Source organism: Physeter macrocephalus, chromosome 17 (genome assembly GCF_002837175.3).
Source record: "Physeter macrocephalus isolate SW-GA chromosome 17, ASM283717v5, whole genome shotgun sequence".
In the NCBI taxonomy this organism is placed as follows: Eukaryota; Metazoa; Chordata; class Mammalia; order Artiodactyla; family Physeteridae; genus Physeter; species Physeter macrocephalus.
In genome coordinates, this window is record NC_041230.1 from 5,555,539 (window position 1) to 5,576,783 (window position 21,245).

The window sequence follows — 21,245 nt, forward strand, 5'->3', positions numbered from 1 at the left end:
AAAGGAAGGAAGGAAGGAAGGAAGGAAGGAAGGAAGGAAGGAAGGAAGGAAGGAAGGAAGGAAGAAAGGAAGGAAGGAAGAAAGAAAAGGGAAGGGAAGGGAGGGAGGGAAGGAGGGAGAGAGGGAGGAAGAAAGAAAGACAAGAGGTAAGGTTTGGCAAAGGTATACAGTTAAGGGAACCCTTGTACACTTGGTAGCAAGATAAACTGGTACAGGCATTATGAATAAACAGTATGGAAGTTCCTCAAAAATTCAAAACAGAACTATCATATGATCCAGCAGTCCCACTGCTTGGAATATAGCCAAAAGAAATGAAATCCAAAGGGGAAAAGATAACCTGCACTGTCACGTTCACAGCAGCATTATGGATAATACACGAGATATGAAAACAACCTGAGTGTCCATCCACGTAGGGATGGATAAACAAGGTGTGATATACTCACACACACACATGCATGCCTTGAATATTATTTAGCCTTAAAAACAAAGGAAGTCCTGCCATATGGGACAACATGGATGAACCAGACGGACATTATGCCAAATAATGTATGATATCATTTACATGTAGAATTTAAAACAAAAACGTTGAACTCATAGAAACAGACAGTAGAAGGCCAGGGGCTGTGGGATGGGACAAATGCGAAGTTGTTGCTCAAAACGCACAAATCTTCAGTTACAAGATGGTACAGATCATTAAACATACCGCAGGACTACGTACCTCAAATTCTTCCCCATGAGAATCCAGTACAGCAAATATTGCAGTTGCAGGGGAGAGAGGAAGGGATTGCGAACAACCCAGCCATACCTACCACAGCAACTACCCAGAAAGCTGGGGAAACAAGCAGTGCCTGAGGTCCACATGTCACAAGGACAGAGCACCCCCGCAGAAAAGGGGGTGAGCCAGAATACAGAGCTCACTCCAGGTCACTGGGAAAGCTGCGAGAGTCTTACCCAGTGAGGATATGAGTGTAAAGTTTTCCAGCATCACATCATGGTACAAGTGCCTCTGAACCTCATCAAGGAGCCTCCATTCCTCCCACGAAAAGTACACGGCAATGTCTTCAAAGGTCATACTATCCTGTCAACATGGGGACAGATGAAACAATGAACACTCTGAGAACCCACAGTCCATCACCTCACACATCTACCCCACTATCATCCTCCTCCCAAGCTTCCCACCTCAAAGGAGATACCAGGACCTGGTGCTACTGATGCTCACTCTCTCCTCAGGTCCCATGAACCACTGTGTTCAGTCCTCAGCAATAACAGTCAGGGAGACATATAGATGCCATGTAAGCTCTGGGCCTGGCTAGCAGAGCCCCATCCCTCCTGCCAAGCAATTCCCCTGGAGTCTCCCAGACTGTACATACAAGACACAGTCAAACCTGGGCTCATGCTTCAACATTAAGTCCCCAATACCAGGGCCATGAGGCTATCAGCACATCATTCTGTAGACTCTCTCTCTCTAACATCATCACTCCCCAGGGTTACACTCCCAGTTCTGCCACCTCCCTGCTCTACAACACAGGCATTTCCCTCTACTCACTCATAAATGTGACCCATAGCTTCCAGAGAGTCCTTGACACTCAAACACGACTCAGTACCATCCAAGACCTCTGATGAATCCCAATACCAGGGAAAGTCCCACATGCAGCTTTGCAGGCCTCTCCACCTGCTTCTGATCCTTGCTTCAGTATTAGCCACTCAGAACCATATGTGAATTACAGACAGCCATGACATTCTTCTACTTCTGTGATGCACTGTCTGATTGCCTGTCCCCTCAACAGTCACAAGCCTCCTCTCTCTACTCAAACTTCCTCACAACCCCAGCCCTTACAATCTCCCTGCCAGGCATAACGACTTTCACAAATGACTCCATTTACCCTGGATCTTATCCACCAGCAAGACTAAAACACTCTAGACCCCAACAAGGCTCACTACACAATTCTGGAGAATCTGGACAGTAGTGAATTAGCAGGAGCCCTGGCCTCAGTGTCAAATTGCCTCAATTATTTCTCTGCCTCCCAAACCACGTATTTTGCACCCCTTCATCCCATGGAAGCCTTGGCCACCTGCCAGATCATCTTCTCTCCCAGACCATCCAGAGCCATTCTCTCTCTCACCTGTGTTTGTTATGCTCAGGAACCTCAACCAGGTGCTAAGCAAGAGAACCACTCATTGGCATGCACCTAGTCTTTCTGACCCACTAATAGCATTATGACTCTAACCTGCATTCTACTTTTGAAATGTCATACACATCTCTGCTCTAGTCCTTATAATAGCCACCACTCTTGAAAGTCTCCATCCTGAGCCCTTCCCTAAATTTCAGACATATATGTCCAGCTGCCCATTTGATGGCTCCACTCACTGTACTCTGAAACACCCCAGACCCATAAAAAGACCAAAACAAAATTTCTGATATGCACAAGGAAATAAACATACTGCATCTGTCACATCCAAGTTGATGAAGGATCCATTCCTTCAGCTCCTAGGGCCAAAAACGCTGGAGTCATCCCTAACCTCTCCCTTACCTACAACATCCAAAAATCTACTTGGCTCTTTTTTAAAAATGTACTTAGAATACAAACTTGTCTCCCACCTTCATGGCCACAGTTCTGTTCCTTCAACACTCACCTGGATTACAACAGGAACCTCTTCCTGGGCTCGCTGCCTCCTTCCTTAACTCCATAGTCTTTTCTCTTCTCTCCAGCCAAACGGAGCCTACTGAACCCTGGTCAGTACCAACACTTCCTCTTATTCAAATCTCTCATTACTTCCATAAATGATGCCCAACTTCTCAGACAGCCACATCATAGGCCTGATTACCAGGTCCCCTGCTCTTTGTTCCTATCCGAAAGAATGAAGACCTGCTGTACCCTATTCCCAACTCAGTCACACCTCCAAGCACTTGCACATGCTAGTATCTGTTCCTGGGATAACCTTCCATACAGGTTCCAAAGGTTTATACAGGTTGTCAGGAAAGTGAACACCTGTATTTACCCTTGTCCTGCACACAGGACCCACAGCTTAAGAATATCCTCAGGGCCCACACAGCTAAAAGCTGAGAATATATCAAGGGAAGACTCTCAAGACACAATACCCAGCCACGCTATGGGTGGTGTCATTACCAGTGAGGGACGGGGACACCCTCTCCTGCCTTGTGTAGGATCCCTAAGTGCTTTTTCAACGTTCAGAACACGTGGGATGTGGAAGGCAACCATGGCTGGGCTCCATATGCGCAGGACTCCCCTGTATTCCCACCCGACCCTGGGACCTGGACCTCGGGTAACTTACTAACGTCTGTGTTTCAATCTTAGAGCTGCCTCTCACCAGATCTCTGACCTTGGACAAAGGCTCTACTTCTCTCTCTCTCAATGTCTTCGTCACCCACATTCCAGTCTGTTCCCTCTCTGAGCAGCATTTTGATAACCTTTAAAACCCTAACACATAATGTGTCCCTCTTCTGTCCACTAACCTCGACGGCCTCCAGGTCCCTCAGAAAAAGGAACAACCTCTCTGCCGGTCCAGGTGCCACTCCGGCTCACTCTGTTTCCTGCAGACATCAGATGGACCCCAGGTTTCCCGAATCCTCCCGCCTCAGCCCGACCTCCAAGCCTTTGCACCTGCCGGTCCCTCCGCCTGCCACCCTCTCCCACGCGCCATCACACTGTCAGAAACAAGGCCCCACCCAGGACCGCCTCACAGTCCTGGACACAGCCTGGGCTGCGGGCACATAAGCAGATGCCCCGCACTCGGGGCTTTAGTGTCTGGTGGGGTGAGGGCGGTGAGGGCCCACAGGCCGAGCGTCTACCTGAGGCGGGTCCCTCAGCGCCGCCGCCGCAGACGCCATAGCAGTCCGTGGGCGGAGCGGGGCCGGGAGCGGCGATAGAGGTGGTGGGACGCGGGCACGGCGGTCCGTCTCCCGGGCCTGACGCGGGGCACTCCGGGCGGTGTCGCCGAACCTCAGACCCGCATCTGTGGCGCGCGGACAGCGCCTCCTCTCGCGCTTTTTCAGTCCCGTCACCCCGGTGCCCCGTAGGCAGAACAGACCCAGGGCAGTTAAAATGGCCGCCACTAGGAGGAGGCCGGAAGTCCCGCCCTGACGTGAAGAATTCTCCCGGAAATGCATTTATCCCGGTGTTCCTTGGCTCACCTCGGCGCAGGATCTTCCGGGTAATGTAGTTCGCAGGGCTTTAGAAGTCGCCGCAAAGGGGGTTCTCCTTTCTGACCAACCAGAACTTTTGCCACGCGGCACCGGGAGGGATGCTGGAAAGCAGTCATCCTACCTCGAGGAAGGGAGGGGCTCTGTTCGTTGTTAAGTGCAGCAAAAGTGACAAAATTTCAGACTTCGTGATGCTCAGTCAGCCCTCAGAAAGTAAAAATATTATTTGAGATGCTCTCAAATGTACAGATCTAAATGGCCATATTATTATAGAGTCATTCAGACATGACTCAGTGCATAGCTGGACACATTATATAACTGTTCTTCAAATGCATGTATCTGAAGCCATAGTCAGTTTTCTGAGTTGTATTATGATAGGCTATGAGCAAGTGAAATCAGTCCGTACAGGGCCATGACTGTGAAGAAAGAAGATGGATATTCTAAATTAGGTGGACAAGCAGGAGTTTTACCTCTGGTTCCACACAAAGCTTCTCTCTTGCCTATAGAGTGGGTGATTGTGTCCTACCCATTAAGAAACACTTTCATCCATATAATATCTTATTCCATTTCCTAACATAAACTCAATTCCTTTTAGTGTACAGACATCTATCTCAAACGGAGAGCAACTTAACTAATGTCATTTTGTTATGGGCCAATAGCTGCAACTTTCAGAGTTGCAGCACGTGTGGAAGGGAGTATCTGAAGACTCATATAAAGGAGGGCATCTTAAGCTTATGATCTCGTGTCCTTGCTGGTAAGTGATTATCATTTTCCAGTGATTGCAGGTAAAGTTCTTCATGGGGAAATGAGATAATATCAGAAAAACAGTTTTGAAATGTGTTGGAAAGTTATTAATATTTATGTAGTTATTCAAAGACAGAGGCAGATATCGCTCTGGGGAAATAGCAGATGATGTTGAAGACAGTTAATACTTCAGAGAACTTTTAGTTGGGCTTTTATTCTTGAAAACATTAATACCGGCTTGGAGAAAAAATTGGAGTGGACGTTAAGAGTAGTCAGACTAGTAAAAGTGAACAAGAATTTCGGGTGTCATGTTTATTCACGGTTCTAATAAATTTTCATTGAACAATACTCAGTGTCAGGCAGTTTCAGGTGCATGAGAACCATGACAGACGAAAACATCTGTCTTCATGCAGCTTACACTCTTCAATGAACACAGAAAGGAAACATGAAAGAAAAAGTGTGTAACTTTATAGTAAGTTTTAGTGTGATATTAGAAAGTTCAAAGACTCATCTACATATCATCTAAGTCAGATATGAATGAGACTCAAAGTACAATCAACCTGGAGGCAAAACTGCTCTCCAGCTGTGAAACCAAAAGTTCTATGCTTCCAAAATGTGATAGTAGGACAGGCATAGGATAGATATTTCCATTACAAATGGGGGAAATGGGAAATAAAGGAGTGAGGGGTTCTAAACAAGTCCAAAACCTAGCAAGGCAAACATCATGAGATCTTATGGCTCATAAATAATCCTTTTTGGCTCAATGCTCTGCCTTCCAGACCCACTGGAGTAGTGGTCCTATCCCTGCAACTGTGCTGGATGGGTACTGCCCCCAGGAATCTGCCTGGTGGAAATCCCACATCCAGGGTTCCAGTTGGTTTCACCTCCAAGACATTGGGGTGAGTGCTGTCGGTGTGGGCCATTGTCGTCGTTGTGGAGATGGGAGAAGTTAATGATTTTTTGAATCAGTTTTGTTTTGTTTGTTTTTTGCGGTACGTGGGCCTCTCACTGTTGTGGCCTCTCCCGTTGCAGAGCACAGGCTCCGGACGCGCAGGCTCAGCGGCCATGGCTCACGGGCATAGCCGCTCCGTGGCATGTGGGATCTTCCCGGACCGGGGCACGAACCCGTGTCCCCTGCATTGGCAGGCGGACTCTCAACCACTGCGTCACCAGGGAAGCCCTGAATCAGTTTTTTAAAACAGGACAGCCAGACTTCCCTGGTGGCGCGGTGGTTAAGAATCCACCTGCCAATGCAGGGGACACGGGTTCAAGCCCTGGTCCAGGAAGATCCCACATGCCGTGGAGCAACTAAGCCCATGTGCCACAACTACTGAGCCTGCGATCTAGAGCCCACGAGCTACAACTACTAAGCCCAAGTGCCACAACTACTGAAGCCCACGCACCTAGAGCCCGTGCTCCGCAACAAGAGAAGCCACCGCAATGAGAAGCCTGAGCACCGCAACGAAGAGTAGCCCCTGCCCACCGCAACTAGAGAAAGCCCGCGTGCAGCAACAAAGATCCAACGCAGCCAAAAATAAATAAATAAATTTCTAAAACGGGACAGCATGGTTTTTCAGATTGTGATGTTGAGAGAAAGTAAGGTAGGAGTCAGGTATGACACCAAGATTTTTCGTGTTGGGCATGGAAGGATGGAAGCTCCATCAGTTGTGTTGGGTGTTCCACAGTGGAAATAATTCTCATTGGGGATATCAGCAGTTTCCTTTTTGGCCAAGTTGAGGGTATGAGATATTTCGTAGAACAAAAGAGTGGAATTATTTAGCAGGTAGTTGGACACACAGGTCTGGAACTATAGGAAGGGCTTCTGGATGGACACATCTACAAAACGTGGTGGAAGGTTTGTGGACCAGGGGGAGCTTTTGTTAATATTAGTAGGAGGAATCCTGAACATGATGGTAACGCCAATAGCAAATCAGAAAGAGGAGGGTGGGTGCCACAAGTGCATAGAGAACTTGGGTACTTGGGTGAAGGTAGGGGGCATCATAAGCACTGGTGTGGGAGAGAGGATAATTTGTCAGGTGGACAAGGCTGCTGAGGAATGCGTGGACATGAGATGGGTGTGGAGACAGTTGTAACTGAGGCAAGATGACATTGAAGCCTGCTGTTTATTCACTGCTCTACAGAATCACTAGGATTTTGTTGTGAACCTTGGTGGTGCCTGGGGTGCTTCAGCCAGGCTGGCAGATTAGTTCATGGGCACAGTGGCTCTCTGATAGAGCAACTAGACCTGAAGTGAAGGGCCACTGGGGCTGGGCTTCAAATGAGGGTTAAGTGTACAGAGAAAGGCTGACAGGTCAGAATGGCTATCATCAAAAAGTCTACAAATAGGGAGTTCCCTGGTGGTCTAGTGGTTAGGATTCGGGGCTTCACTGCCATGGCCCGGGTTCAATCCCTGGTCGGGAAACTGAGATCCCACAAGCCACACAGCAAGGCAAAAGAAAAACCCAAAAAGTCTTTAAATAATAAATGCTGGAGAGGGTGTGGAAAAAGGGGAACCCTCATACACTGTTAGTGGCAAAGTAAATCCGTGCAGCCATTGTGGAAAACAGTATGGAGGTTTAAAAAACTAAAAACAGAATTACCACATGACCCAGCAATTGCACTCTGGGGTATATATCCAAAAATACCAAAAACACTAATTCAAAAAGATACATGCACCCCGATGTTCACAGCAGCATAATTTACAATGGCCAAGATATGGAAGCAACCTAAATGCTCATCAGTAGATGAATGGTTTAAAAAGATGTGGTATATATTGTGTTGGCCAAAAAGTTCATTCGGGTTTTTCCATTAACACTTTACAGGAAAACTCGAACGAACTTTTTGGCCAAAGCAATGTATGACGGGATACTACTTAGCCTTAAAGAAGGAAATTTGACATTTGCAGCAACATGGATGGACCTAGAGATTATCATACAAAGTGAAGTCAGACAGAGAAAGACAAATACTGTATGATATCACTTATAGTGGAATATAAAAAATACAACAAACTAGTGAATATAACAAAAAAGAAACAGGCTCACAAATATAGAGAACTAATGGTTACCAGAGGGGAGACAGAAGGGGGAAGGGGCAATAGAGGGGTAGAAGAGTAAGAGGTACAAACTATTAGGTATAAAATAAACTCGAGGATATATTGAACAACACGGGGAATATAGCCAATATTTTATAACTATAAATGGAGTATAACCTTTAAAAATTATGAATCACTATATTGTACACCTGTAACTCATATAATACTTTACAACTATACTTCAATTAAAAAATTAAAATTAAAAATGTTAAAAAAAGATTTTTCTTTATTAATAAACAGAGGTGTGCAAGTCATTACAAGCTAAGCCCCAATTTAAGGCCACAAAATATACTTTTGATTTTTGTAAATAAAAATTCAAGTGGGGAGTTCCCTGGTGGCCTAGTGGTTAGGATTCTGGGCTTTCACTGCTGTGGCAAAATACAATAACTAAAAATTTAAATGACAAAAATAACGTGTATAACATAAAAAAAATTGTCTATAATATTTTCGGTATCCATAAAACCATAAAAACATTGGGCAACATTTTGCAACAGGCAATTTTTGTGAAAACTATCCAACTACTATACAATAATCTAATTTGTGAAAATTTCGTTTTGATTTCAAAATCTACCCATAACCAGCCAGAATTAAAGTGGACTGATAATTTTAAATAATTCCAAAACATTCTGACTGTAGAATACTTATAGAATTATATATTTATTACTTTATCACATACTTTTATCAGCCACATTTCACTGAACTGGATTTTTTAAAAACTTACTTGCAACCTTTCCAGTATATTCAAATGAATATTCATTGAAATAAGAATGTTTTCTAAGTAGTTATCTGTTGTTTACATCATATGAAATAAACTATTTTTAAATAAACAAAACTTGCATTGAGCTTCAGGGGAAGCAAAAAAAACTAATGAACAAAAAAACTTACGTGAAAAGTCTATCTGGTATGTGAAATAACATACTCTAATAGAATTGGTCATTTTGCATTTCAGCATAATAAATGAAATATGTTTAAAGATTAAAATATGTTTAATTCTCTGAAGAGAATTAATTTATCAGTTAGGGCAAACAGAAGTAAGAGATCTCTCAGTACACTTGAAAAAGAATCAAACTATTTCTGTGATAATCCATCAATTGATGAGTGTGCTTTCAATCTCACAGAGTAAATGGATTCAGGAGAAATATGCTATAACAATGATACACATATGGATTGAGTAAAATTTCACAGTATATTTACATGGCATTTATATTAACTTACATGGCACTCTATAAAATGGAACAAAATGAGAATGTTACTAATACAATAAAAATACCAATAAATTAGAGTTAAGTACAATAAGAGAATTGTGAAAAGGAAACTTACGAAAATATTTTCTACTAAAATTTTAAATAAATACGTCACACACAAGCTCAAAATACAAACCCTGGAATTCAGGTGTTAAGTGCTCAGTGTTTTGTTACTTTCATTGATCCTCCCAGGGTCCAAAGTTAACACCTCTATGTCCAAGTCAGCAAACTGAGGCTCAAGGAGCTTTAGCAAGTTGCCCAGATTATTTCCCACTGGGGAATCCACACGGAGACCTCAGTACCCAGCAGCCCCCTCCTCGATGCATGTAAGTCCGTGGGGGCTGACCCAGATCGTGGGTTGTGAGACACCCCATTTATTTCTGACATGCCCCTGGGGCTAGAGGGATCTGAGGACATCAGGGGGAGCTAAAGGTGGCTAGCACCAGAATGTCACCAGCAAAGGGAACTGCATTGGAATGGACAGCTCCCCTCTTCATATCTTTCAGTGGACCAGAGGCAGGTCAGCTCCTAATCCCCACCTTACATAGGAGGAAACAGGCCTGGGGAGGAGTGTTTGCCTGTGGGTCCTTGCACTGGTCAGGGATACAGAATTTAAACCCAGCAGCCTGGATGAGGACTTGTGGAGTCTGACCACTGATCTCTTCATTCCCACCCCTCCAGCCAGACTTTGGGACTCAAAGGAAAGACCAGTCCATCCTGATGAAATCATGTCCCTGGGACTTCCCTGGTGGCGCAGTGATTAAGAATCCACCTGCCAATGCAGGGGACACGGGTTCGAGCCCTGGTCTGGGAAGATCCCACATACCACGGAGCAAAAAAGCCCGTGCGCCACAACCACTGAGCCTGTGCTCTAGAGCCCGCGAGCCACAACTACTGAGCCTGAGAGCCACAACTACTGAAGCCAATGAGCCTAGAGCCTGTGCTCCACAACAAAGAGAAACCACCACAATGAGAAGCCCGCACACCACAATGAAGAGTAGTCCCCGCTCTTGCAACTAAAGAAAGCCCGTGAGCAGCAACAAAGACCCAACGCAGCAAGAGATGATAGATAGATAGATAGATAGATAGATAGATAGATAGATAGATAGATAGATAAAGAAAAATAAATCTTGTCCCCATCTGCTCCAACCCACCAACTTCCATGGTGATATAAACCAGGAAAATGTGTAAGCACTATAAAGCAAGGCTTTATTGTATTCTTCAGTGACTGAACTTAAGAATATAGAGAATATATCAAAAATGCAGATTAAATTTAAAATGGTATGTCTAAGTATACACTGCATTATGAATACTGCAGATTTTTTTCAAGTGAGAAAATTCTGCCAGTAAAGTTACTCTATAAAGCAAAATCACTTTTTTTAAATATTATTAAAATTATTTAAAAATGAGTGAAATTCCAACATACATCTTTGTTGTTTCATTGTCCTATTAGTTAAAGGAAAATAGCCAAAGGTCAATAAAGAAAAAGATTTGAGCAAATATTTTAACGAAGATACACAGCAAATGAACATCTGAAAAAATGCTCATCATGAATCCTTAAGGAAACTCAAAACAAAAAGTGATTAACTGTAAAAACTTAGTTAAAAGGCTAAAATTAACACGACTGATAAACCAAGTATTCAGTACAATATGGAAGAAATGGAATTCTCATACATTGCTGGTAAGATGCAAAAGGTACAATCATTTTAGATCACAATATGTTAGTTTCTTCAAAAGTAAAACATTTGTGGGACTTCCCTGGTGGTCCAGTGGTTAAGAATCTGCCTTCCAATGTAGGGGACAGGGGATCGATCTCTGGTCGGGGAACTAACATCCCATATGCCACAAGGCTACTAACCCCACAGGCCGCAACGAAGAGCCCACTTGCCACAACGAAAACCCAGCGCAGCCAAAAAAAAAGTAAAACAGTTGTGACTCATCATTACATTCTAAGTTACTGACAAAAGATAAAAGAAACACAGATATTATTCATATACTCATATAAACACAATTTTTATACCAGCTTTATTTTCAGAAGTCAAAATCTAGAAACAAGCCAAATGCCCATAAAGAGAATGGATAAACTAACCGTCGCATATCAAAAAATATTACTCAGCCAAAAACAAAACAAAACAAAACCAAAAGCACTATACACCACTGATGAATCTCAAAGTAATTATGATACATAAAGGAAAAAAATATATATGGTAAATATATGATTCCAATAATATAAATTCAAGAAGATGCAAGGTATCTACTATAAGGAAAGTAAATCAATGGTTACTTGGAGAGGTGAGAAAGACAAGCAGATTATAATAGGAATGAGGTAAATATACCATGACAGATATGGTCACTATTAGGACTATGATGATGGTCTCAGAGGTTCACACCTATGTCAAAACTTATCAAATTGTACACTTTAAATATATTCATATTAGCACATATAAATTATACCTTAGTAAAGCTTTAAAAAATAGCTCAAGATTTAAAGATCTCTATGTCCCAGACCTTTCAGAAAATAGATTTGGCAACCTTATACTGACTCCACCATTTCTCTCCTTATGCCCTGGGGGGTTGGGGCGGCAGTCAGTCTTGCCTCAGTGGCAGCAAATATAGTGAGCAATAAAGAACATTTCCACCTGAAGTCAAACAGGAATGCCGTCTGGGTCACAAGAGCCACATCTGTGGACTAGATCCCCTTTTTTCTCTTTCTTCCTGCCTGGGCAGTAATGGCCTTGAGGTGAATATTACAGAGGCTAAAGGAATCCACGAAACCTTTCAATTATTTTTATTTTCTCTGATGACTTCAGCTATACAAGATAAACACGCCTGGAGGTACTGAGATTTGTGTACAAACTGATTCTCCACAGTCATTTTTACATTGACACACTAGTAGGCTGCAGTCTCCTCCTCTCCCTAGTAAACCAGTTTCTGTACTAATTATGGTTTCCCCTGGACCCAATGGTCTTAGAACCAGTGACACTAGGCCAATAAATTGTGGCCATCAGGGAATATGGCTCTCTGTAGACCTGGGGAAGATAATCCCTGAACAGTGCTGAAATGCCCTGTGACCTCTCCTTTGAGGAAGGGAAAAAATTCATTCTGCTTCCAAAGCTCTTGAGATTCTCACAGCTGCCGCTTCTCAGGGACATCTCAGAGACTCCTAAAACACAAAGCCTCCAGGCTTCAAATGAAAACCAGAAATCCCTGCTGTCTTTCCTAGGAGGCAGTGGGCAGCAATGCAAATTTGGTCATAACTGGCAAGCTACTGTCTGCCATCATACCGTCCCTCCTCAGACACAGAAATTTTGAGACCCCTAAAAACTGTTCTACCCTTTATGCTTACACAGTACAAACCTGTGTATAAACTACATGCACAGTTAACAGAACTTCCAAGATTAAACAGGACATAAGGAGCTTGTAAGGCCTTGATTATCATACAAGCCAAAGCAATCTGCAGCAGGCAGTTACCCAGTTCATGATTTGGAAGCTGGAAAAACTTACTACTATCACGTGAGACCAACACATCCCTGTCTTGTCATTCTCTGCAAGCTGCCAGCTGAACTTTAGCTATCTTCTGGGCCAACACTGACCAGGTCCATGTCCAAGACAAGTCAGGGAGGAGTGAAAGCTGATGCCGTAAAGGTTCAGGTGACTCCTAACTTGGCCAATACATTGGAGGACAGAGGTCAGCTTCCCTGAGCACACTGGGTTGGTGACTGATGCACACTGTGTGAACCTGCAAGGTGGTGGAGGTGAAATGGCCTTGACTCCAGAGATGGAAGTGACATGAATCTGGGAAGAGCCCTGGACAGGTTAGAGAGTGCAACATAGTCACATGCTTCCCACATAACTGAAACTTATGGGGAAATCTCCCCACTGTGCATGCTCAAATGTCTGAGAGTTAATTCAGACATATGGCTCCTCAGTTTCCTCTGGAATCCTTACACTGAACTAGAAAACTGCACATCCCCAGTACATCTAAGGCCTTTCTCTAGTGTGAACTCTCTGATGTTGAGAAAGGGTAGATTTTCGCATAAAAAATTTCCCACATTCTCTACACTCATATGGCCTTTCTCCAGTGTGACCTCTCCGGTGTTGACTAAATTGGGAACTATCCCTAAAGGATTTCCCACACTCACTGCACACATAAGGCCTTTCTCCCGTGTGAACTCTCTGATGGTAGCGGAGTTTAGAGCTAGAGATAAAGGATTTCCCACACTCACTGCACTCATAAGGCCTATCTCCTGCGTGAACTCTCTGATGATAACGAAGGGTGGAACTAGAGGTAAAAGATTTCCCACATTTGCTGCACTCATAAGGCCTTTTGCCTGCATGAACTCTCTGATGATAAGAGAGGGTGGCACTACTAGTAAAAGATTTCCCACACTCACTGCACACATAAGGTCTCTCTCCTGTGTGAACTCTCTGGTGTCGAATCAGTATGGAGCTATTGGTAAAAGATTTCCCACACTCATTGCACTGATAAGGCTTTTCTCCCCTGTGAACTCTCTGATGATAACCAAGGCCAGAGATAGAGGTAAAAGACTTCCCACATGCACTACACTCATAAGACCGTTCTCTATTATGAATTTTCCGGTGTGTTGAGAGGGAAGATTTTTGGCTAAAAGATTTCCCACATTCACCACACTCATAAGGTCTTTCTCCAGTGTGAGCTCTCCGGTGTTTATTGAATTGTGATCTATCCTTAAAGGACTTCCCACATTCACTGCACTCATAAGGCCTTTCTCCAGTGTGCACTCTGTGATGATAACGGAGGCTGGCACTAAAAGTAAAAGATTTCCCACATTCACTGCATTCATAAGGCCTTTCTCCTGTGTGAACTCTCTGATGATAACGGAGGGTAGAACTAGAGGTAAAAGATTTCCCACATTCACTGCATTCATAAGGCCTTTTTCCTGCATGAACTCTCTGATGATAACAGAGGGTGGAGCTGGAGGTAAAGGATTTCCCACATTCACTGCACACATAAGGCTTTTCTCCTGTGTGAACTCTCTGGTGTTGAATGAGTGTCCACCTATTGTTAAAAGATTTCCCACATTCACTACAGTTGTAAGGCCTTTCTCCTGTGTGAACTCTCTGGTGTAAAAGGAGGTTATTTCTTCGGATAAAGGATTTCCCACATTCACTACACTCATAAGGCCTTTCTCCAGAATGAACTCTCTGATGATATTGGAGGTCAGACCTAGAGATAAAAGATTTCCCACATTCACTGCACTCATAAGGCCTTTCTCCTGTGTGAATTCTCTGATGATAACGGAGGGCAGAGCTAGTGGTAAAAGACTTCCCACATTCATCGCACCCATAAGGCCTTTCCCCAAGGTGACCTCGTTCATGATACTGAAGGGTGGAGCTACAAGAAAAAGATTTCCCACATTTATTGCACGCATAAGGCTTTTCTCCTGTGTGAATTCTCCGGTGTCGAATGAGTGTCCACCTATTGTTAAAAGATTTCCCACATTCACTGCACTCATAAGGTCTTTCTCCAGTGTGTACTCTGTGATGATAACGAAGGCTGGAGCTAAAGGTAAAAGATTTCCCACATTCATTACATTCATAAGGCCTTTCTCCTGAGTGCACTCTTAGGTGTATAATTAGGTTATTTTTTCGGGTAAAGGACTTCCCACATTCACTACACTCGTAAGGTCTTTCTCCAGTGTGAACTCTGTGATGATAACGGAGAGCAGTACGAGTGATAAAAGATTTCCCACATTCACTGCACTCATGAGGCCTTTCTCCAGAATGAACTCTCTGATGGTAACGGAGGTCAGAACTAGAGATAAAAGATTTCCCACAATCACTGCACACATAAGGTCGTTCTCCTGTGTGAGATCTCTGATGATAACTGAGTGCAGACATAGAAGTAAAAGATTTCACACAGTCACTACACTTATAAGGCCTTTCTCCAATTTGAAATCTCCTATGTGGAATGAACACTGAGCTATGGCTAAAAGACTTCGAACATTCACTGCACACATAACTGTTTTCTCCACTGCGCCATGGATGGGGATAAATGAGGACAGATTTGTGGCTTAAGGATTTCCCACATTTGCTGCACTTGTACTGCCTTGCCCCAGTATGAATTCTTCGATGTTGACAGAGGGTTGAGCTTTGCCTAAAAGATTTTTCACATTCACCACATACATGAAGCTTTTTTCCAGTGTGAATTCTCTGGTGCAGAACAAATGAGGATTTGTATTTGAATGCTTTCCCACATTCACTGCACACAAAACACTGTCTTCCACTGTGGACACCATGGTCCTGAACAAGTGTGTGTTTGGGGCTGAGGGCTTTCTTGCATTCTCCCCAGGTGTGACGGCTTTTCCTGCCTTGTGAAGTTGACCCACACTGGGTGACTGTGTTTGGCTTCTCCACAGTATGAGTGGCCTGTTGCTGTAGATGTCCCACGATGGTTGGGAAGTCCTTTTCAAACTCCCCACAGCACAATGGCTTCTGTGACACATGGAATCTGCAGCTCTTCACAAACGAGGCCTCATCCACACTGCTTCTGAGGGTTTTCTTTTCCACGTGCTGCTCTTGGTGCTGCTGAAAGTTTGCACTAAAACAAAATCGTTTTGTACATGCTCCACACCTCAAAAGTTTCTGGCTGTGTTGTGTTTCCTGGCACTCAGCCAAGTGGAAAACGTTTCTCAAGACTGGACCACACATCTCACAGGGGTGTGTGTTCTGGGAAGACAAAGCTGCCTTGGGAGTCCTAGCCTGTGACACTCCTAGAGAAGCGATCTGTTCAAAAGGTGCCTCTGCATCCTCTGCGCCACAGCAGCAACCTGAACAGAAAGAAATGCTGGTCAAGTGCATGTCAACTATAGGGAAGGGTCAAGCTCATCACAGATGTGCATCTGTCTCATCTAGATATTAGTCTATGAGATGCTTTTCAAGAAACAGAAGTTGGAATTCAGTTGAAAGAACAGCCGGCTGTTTTGCATTACTGAGCCTCAAGATCACAGAATAGTGGAGACCTCACCAGGGGAAGGAAACAAAAGACAGGGTGTGACACAAGGAAGAGAGGCAGGGTCTACAACTCATTTCTCTCCCAACGGCTTCTTGCAGAATTTTTCTGCTGCTGATGTGAGACTGGGTAGAAACGTGCATCTAAGCCCATTAAAATCCCACAGCAACATATTAGCTGCTATTCAAAGTCAATTTAGGGAAATGTGAACGTATCACAGCACAACCAATGTTGGTGAGTACTACAGAAAGAGTGGTGAGAGAAATGGGGGAGACGTGGAGTCCAGAGAGGTGGAAATTATCCCTGGGCTGGAAGTCACAGTAGGAATCACAAGTAGTAGAACTAACAAGTCAGCCAAGTGTTAATAGTGGAAAAGGAAAGATAGAAGTAAGTTATAGCCACTGGAAATGGCACCTAAACCCTGGTTGAAAAAAGATAGATTTCTGGTATGATCTGAACACAGCCTGATGTCATACTCTCCTCAGCTGCCACTCACCAGGACCAGGCCCCCTCTGAGCCCACCATGCAATGACTGGAGTCATATCCATCCTGGCACATCTGTAAGCCCTAGTTAAGCAACAACATGATACATGCAGAATACAAATCCTAAGGTAAAAACAGGACAGATGAATGACTTCTACTGTCACAGACCAACTCAGCACATAACAGACCCAGAAAACCGATCTAGAAGTGATGTCACCATAACAGCAGAGGACACCAGCCTTCACCACCAACCAAAAACAGACAGCTAACCGCAAACGAAATTGGCCCTTGGAGGACTCAGAAATCCAATTAAGACACTGCAGCAACACAATGGAAATTGAAAAGTAGAATAACCACACAAAAAAGATCACTGGGGGGCTTCCCTGGTGGCTGCCGTGGAGCAACTCAGCCTGTGAGCCATAACTACTAAGCCTGAGCTCTAGAGCCTGTGAGCCACAACTACTGAGTCCAAGTGCCACAACTACTGAAGCCCACGCACCTAGAGCCCATGCTCCACAAGAGAAGCCACCACAATGAGAAGCCCACACACTGCAACGAAGAGTAGCACTGCTCGACACAACTAAACAAAGCCCACGTGCAGCAACAAAGACTCAACTCAGTCAAAAATAAATACATAAATAAATTAAAAAAAAAAAAAAGGATCGCTGGGAACATCAGCTTAACAGACACATGGAGATGGAAACAAGATGAATGGTGGGAACTATGTGTATCAGCCAAATGGTGGCTGCCATCACATTCCCCAATGCCCTGCTCTGCAAAGGACCCTAGTAGCCTTTGCTTCAGAGGACCTCAACAGGCCCCAATACAGCTGCAGATCCCACTGTCTGCACGGCAGAGGAAGACAAGTGTTTATAGGTGTGGACACCAGCTGCCTGCTCTGCAGAAGGTACTGGCAGCTCTTTCAATAGGTAACTAATAGCCATGACCACGGGGGACCTTCAAGAGAATAATATGCCGAATCACCCGTTCCCCCAAAAGTAGCTACTGCTCTATTTCAAAACCATGGCTGCCACCCCCATAAATCCTGCACACACCCTAAACCCCAGAGCCCCAGCTGTGCCATGGATGCCCGTATTCCATAACCTGACTACACAGCTGTCACCTGAATGCCCGTCTCAGACACCAGATTCATGGCCACTATGGGTGAGCTAGTTCCTCAGACCGCAGACACTTCTGTGTGCACCCATACTCCAGTCAAGGCTCCATCACTGCTCAGTGTGCGACTGCATCTCACAAAGCAAAGTCAACACTGCTGCAGGCTGTTCAGTGTCTGCGACCCTAGAACTGCTACTGCTCTGCATTTATTCACACCCTAGAATCCAGATCTATATCTGCTCCACAGTGCCCGCACATCAGACACCGATGCCATCACCACCATGAAGCACCACCCCCAACCAAGAGCCAGACTTACCATCAAGAGGGAACCCCTCAGTCAAAACATTTCCCTTGGGAGAAAGATATCAGGCGATCCCAAGCAGTCTTCTCTACTACTGTGGATACCCACAACTTTAGCTAGTGAGGACCCCTGCAATCTTTGCTGACACTGATCTCAGTTGACAGAGCTGGACAGACTCTAAGCCCCTGGGCCTTGTTGTAGTCGGAACAGCAACAACCCAACAAGCTGGCATACTAACACCCACAAAAAGGTGAAGATCTTCCCCACCTAAACCTTACAAAAAGTCTAAAAGAAATGACTGCTCCGTGAAATGTACTAACATCAAAGCAAGGCTACATGAAACACACACAAAATAATCAAGGAAACATGACACCCCCCAAAGGAACATAATAAGTTATCAATTGCCCCAAAGAAAGGGAGATCTATAAGCTGTCAGACAAGAAATTCACAATAACTGTTTGTGGTTTTTTTTGTTTGTTTGTTTTTCAGTACGTGGGCCTCTCACTGTTGTGGCCTCTCCCACTGTGGAGCACAGGCTCCGGACGCGCAGGCCCAGCGGCCGTGGCTCACGGGCCCAGCCACTCCGCAGCATGTGGGATCTTCCCGGACCGGGGCACGAACCCGCTTCGGGTAAAGGACTTCCCACATTCACTACACTCGTAAGGTCTTTCTCCAGTGTGAACTCTGTGATGATAACGGAGAGCAGTACGAGTGATAAAAGATTTCCCACATTCACTGCACTCATGAGGCCTTTCTCCAGAATGAACTCTCTGATGGTAACGGAGGTCAGAACTAGAGATAAAAGATTTCCCACAATCACTGCACACATAAGGTCGTTCTCCTGTGTGAGATCTCTGATGATAACTGAGTGCAGACATAGAAGTAAAAGATTTCACACAGTCACTACACTTATAAGGCCTTTCTCCAATTTGAAATCTCCTATGTGGAATGAACACTGAGCTATGGCTAAAAGACTTCGAACATTCACTGCACACATAACTGTTTTCTCCACTGCGCCATGGATGGGGATAAATGAGGACAGATTTGTGGCTTAAGGATTTCCCACATTTGCTGCACTTGTACTGCCTTGCCCCAGTATGAATTCTTCGATGTTGACAGAGGGTTGAGCTTTGCCTAAAAGATTTTCCACATTCACCACATACATGAAGCTTTTTTCCAGTGTGAATTCTCTGGTGCAGAACAAATGAGGATTTGTATTTGAATGCTTTCCCACATTCACTGCACACAAAACACTGTCTTCCACTGTGGACACCATGGTCCTGAACAAGTGTGTGTTTGGGGCTGAGGGCTTTCTTGCATTCTCCCCAGGTGTGACGGCTTTTCCTGCCTTGTGAAGTTGACCCACACTGGGTGACTGTGTTTGGCTTCTCCACAGTATGAGTGGCCTGTTGCTGTAGATGTCCCACGATGGTTGGGAAGTCCTTTTCAAACTCCCCACAGCACAATGGCTTCTGTGACACATGGAATCTGCAGCTCTTCACAAACGAGGCCTCATCCACACTGCTTCTGAGGGTTTTCTTTTCCACGTGCTGCTCTTGGTGCTGCTGAAAGTTTGCACTAAAACAAAATCGTTTTGTACATGCTCCACACCTCAAAAGTTTCTGGCTGTGTTGTGTTTCCTGGCACTCAGCCAAGTGGAAAACGTTTCTCAAGACTGGACCACACATCTCACAGGGGTGTGTGTTCTGGGAAGACAAAGCTGCCTTGGGAGTCCTAGCCTGTGACACTCCTAGAGAAGCGATCTGTTCAAAAGGTGCCTCTGCATCCTCTGCTCCACAGCAGCAACCTGAACAGAAAGAAATGCTGGTCAAGTACATGTCGACTATAGGGAAGGGTCAAGTTCATCACAGATGTGCATCTGTCTCATCTAGATATTAGTCTATGAGATGCTTTTCAAGAAACAGAAGTTGGAATTCAGTTGAAAGAACAGCCGGCTGTTTTGCATTACTGAGCCTCAAGATCACAGAATAGTGGAGACCTCACCAGGGGAAGGAAACAAAAGACAGGGTGTGACACAAGGAAGAGAGGCAGGGTCTACAACTCATTTCTCTCCCAACGGCTTCTTGCAGAATTTTTCTGCTGCTGATGTGAGACTGGGTAGAAACGTGCATCTAAGCCCATTAAAATCCCACAGCAACATATTAGCTGCTATTCAAAGTCAATTTAGGGAAATGTGAACGTATCACAGCACAACCAATGTTGGTGAGTACTACAGAAAGAGTGGTGAGAGAAATGGGGGAGACGTGGAGTCCAGAGAGGTGGAAATTATCCCTGGGCTGGAAGTCACAGTAGGAATCACAAGTAGTAGAACTAACAAGTCAGCCAAGTGTTAATAGTGGAAAAGGAAAGATAGAAGTAAGTTATAGCCACTGGAAATGGCACCTAAACCCTGGTTGAAAAAAGATAGATTTCTGGTATGATCTGAACACAGCCTGATGTCATACTCTCCTCAGCTGCCACTCACCAGGACCAGGCCCCCTCTGAGCCCACCATGCAATGACTGGAGTCATATCCATCCTGGCACATCTGTAAGCCCTAGTTAAGCAACAACATGATACATGCAGAATACAAATCCTAAGGTAAAAACAGGACAGATGAATGACTTCTACTGTCACAGACCAACTCAGCACATAACAGACCCAGAAAACCGATCTAGAAGTGATGTCACCATAACAGCAGAGGACACCAGCCTTCACCACCAACCAAAAACAGACAGCTAACCGCAAACGAAATTGGCCCTTGGAGGACTCAGAAATCCAATTAAGACACTGCAGCAACACAATGGAAATTGAAAAGTAGAATAACCACACAAAAAAGATCACTGGGGGGCTTCCCTGGTGGCGCAGTGGTTAAGAATCTGCTTGCCAATGCAGGGGACATGGGTTCAAGCCCTGGTCCAGGAAGATCCCACATGCCGTGGAGCAACTAAGCCTGTGAGCCATAACTACTAAGCCTGAGCTCTAGAGCCTGTGAGCCACAACTACTGAGTCCAAGTGCCACAACTACTGAAGCCCACGCACCTAGAGCCCATGCTCCACAAGAGAAGCCACCACAATGAGAAGCCCACACACTGAAACGAAGAGTAGCACTGC

The 21,245-nt window shown here is 44.7% G+C and overlaps 3 protein-coding genes across 3 annotated transcripts in view; all 3 read right to left on the reverse strand.

Annotated features, from left to right (window-relative positions):
* LOC114483991 (zinc finger protein 211-like) overlaps window positions 1-4,129 on the reverse strand; it is a 29,107-nt gene extending 24,978 nt beyond the window's left edge. Inside the window, exons 1-2 of the mRNA XM_028477466.2 lie at window positions 3,812-4,129; window positions 952-1,078 (exon numbers count right to left, since the gene is read on the reverse strand). Coding sequence (XP_028333267.2) covers window positions 952-1,078; window positions 3,812-4,129 — 445 coding nt within the window. The remainder of the gene's footprint in view (window positions 1-951; window positions 1,079-3,811) is intronic.
* Window positions 4,130-9,022: 4,893 nt separating this feature from the next.
* On the reverse strand, window positions 9,023-16,030 carry LOC129391401 (zinc finger protein 850-like). The gene has a single exon (XM_055078835.1). The coding sequence runs from the start codon at window positions 15,929-15,931 to the stop codon at window positions 13,223-13,225; it is 2,709 nt and encodes a 902-aa protein (XP_054934810.1). The 5' UTR covers window positions 15,932-16,030; the 3' UTR covers window positions 9,023-13,222.
* Window positions 16,031-17,515: 1,485 nt separating this feature from the next.
* LOC102974515 (zinc finger protein 211) overlaps window positions 17,516-21,245 on the reverse strand; it is a 34,660-nt gene continuing 30,930 nt past the window's right edge. The window contains exons 3-4 of the mRNA XM_055079247.1: window positions 18,754-19,939; window positions 17,516-17,672 (exon numbers count right to left, since the gene is read on the reverse strand). Coding sequence (XP_054935222.1) covers window positions 17,516-17,672; window positions 18,754-19,939 — 1,343 coding nt within the window. The remainder of the gene's footprint in view (window positions 17,673-18,753; window positions 19,940-21,245) is intronic.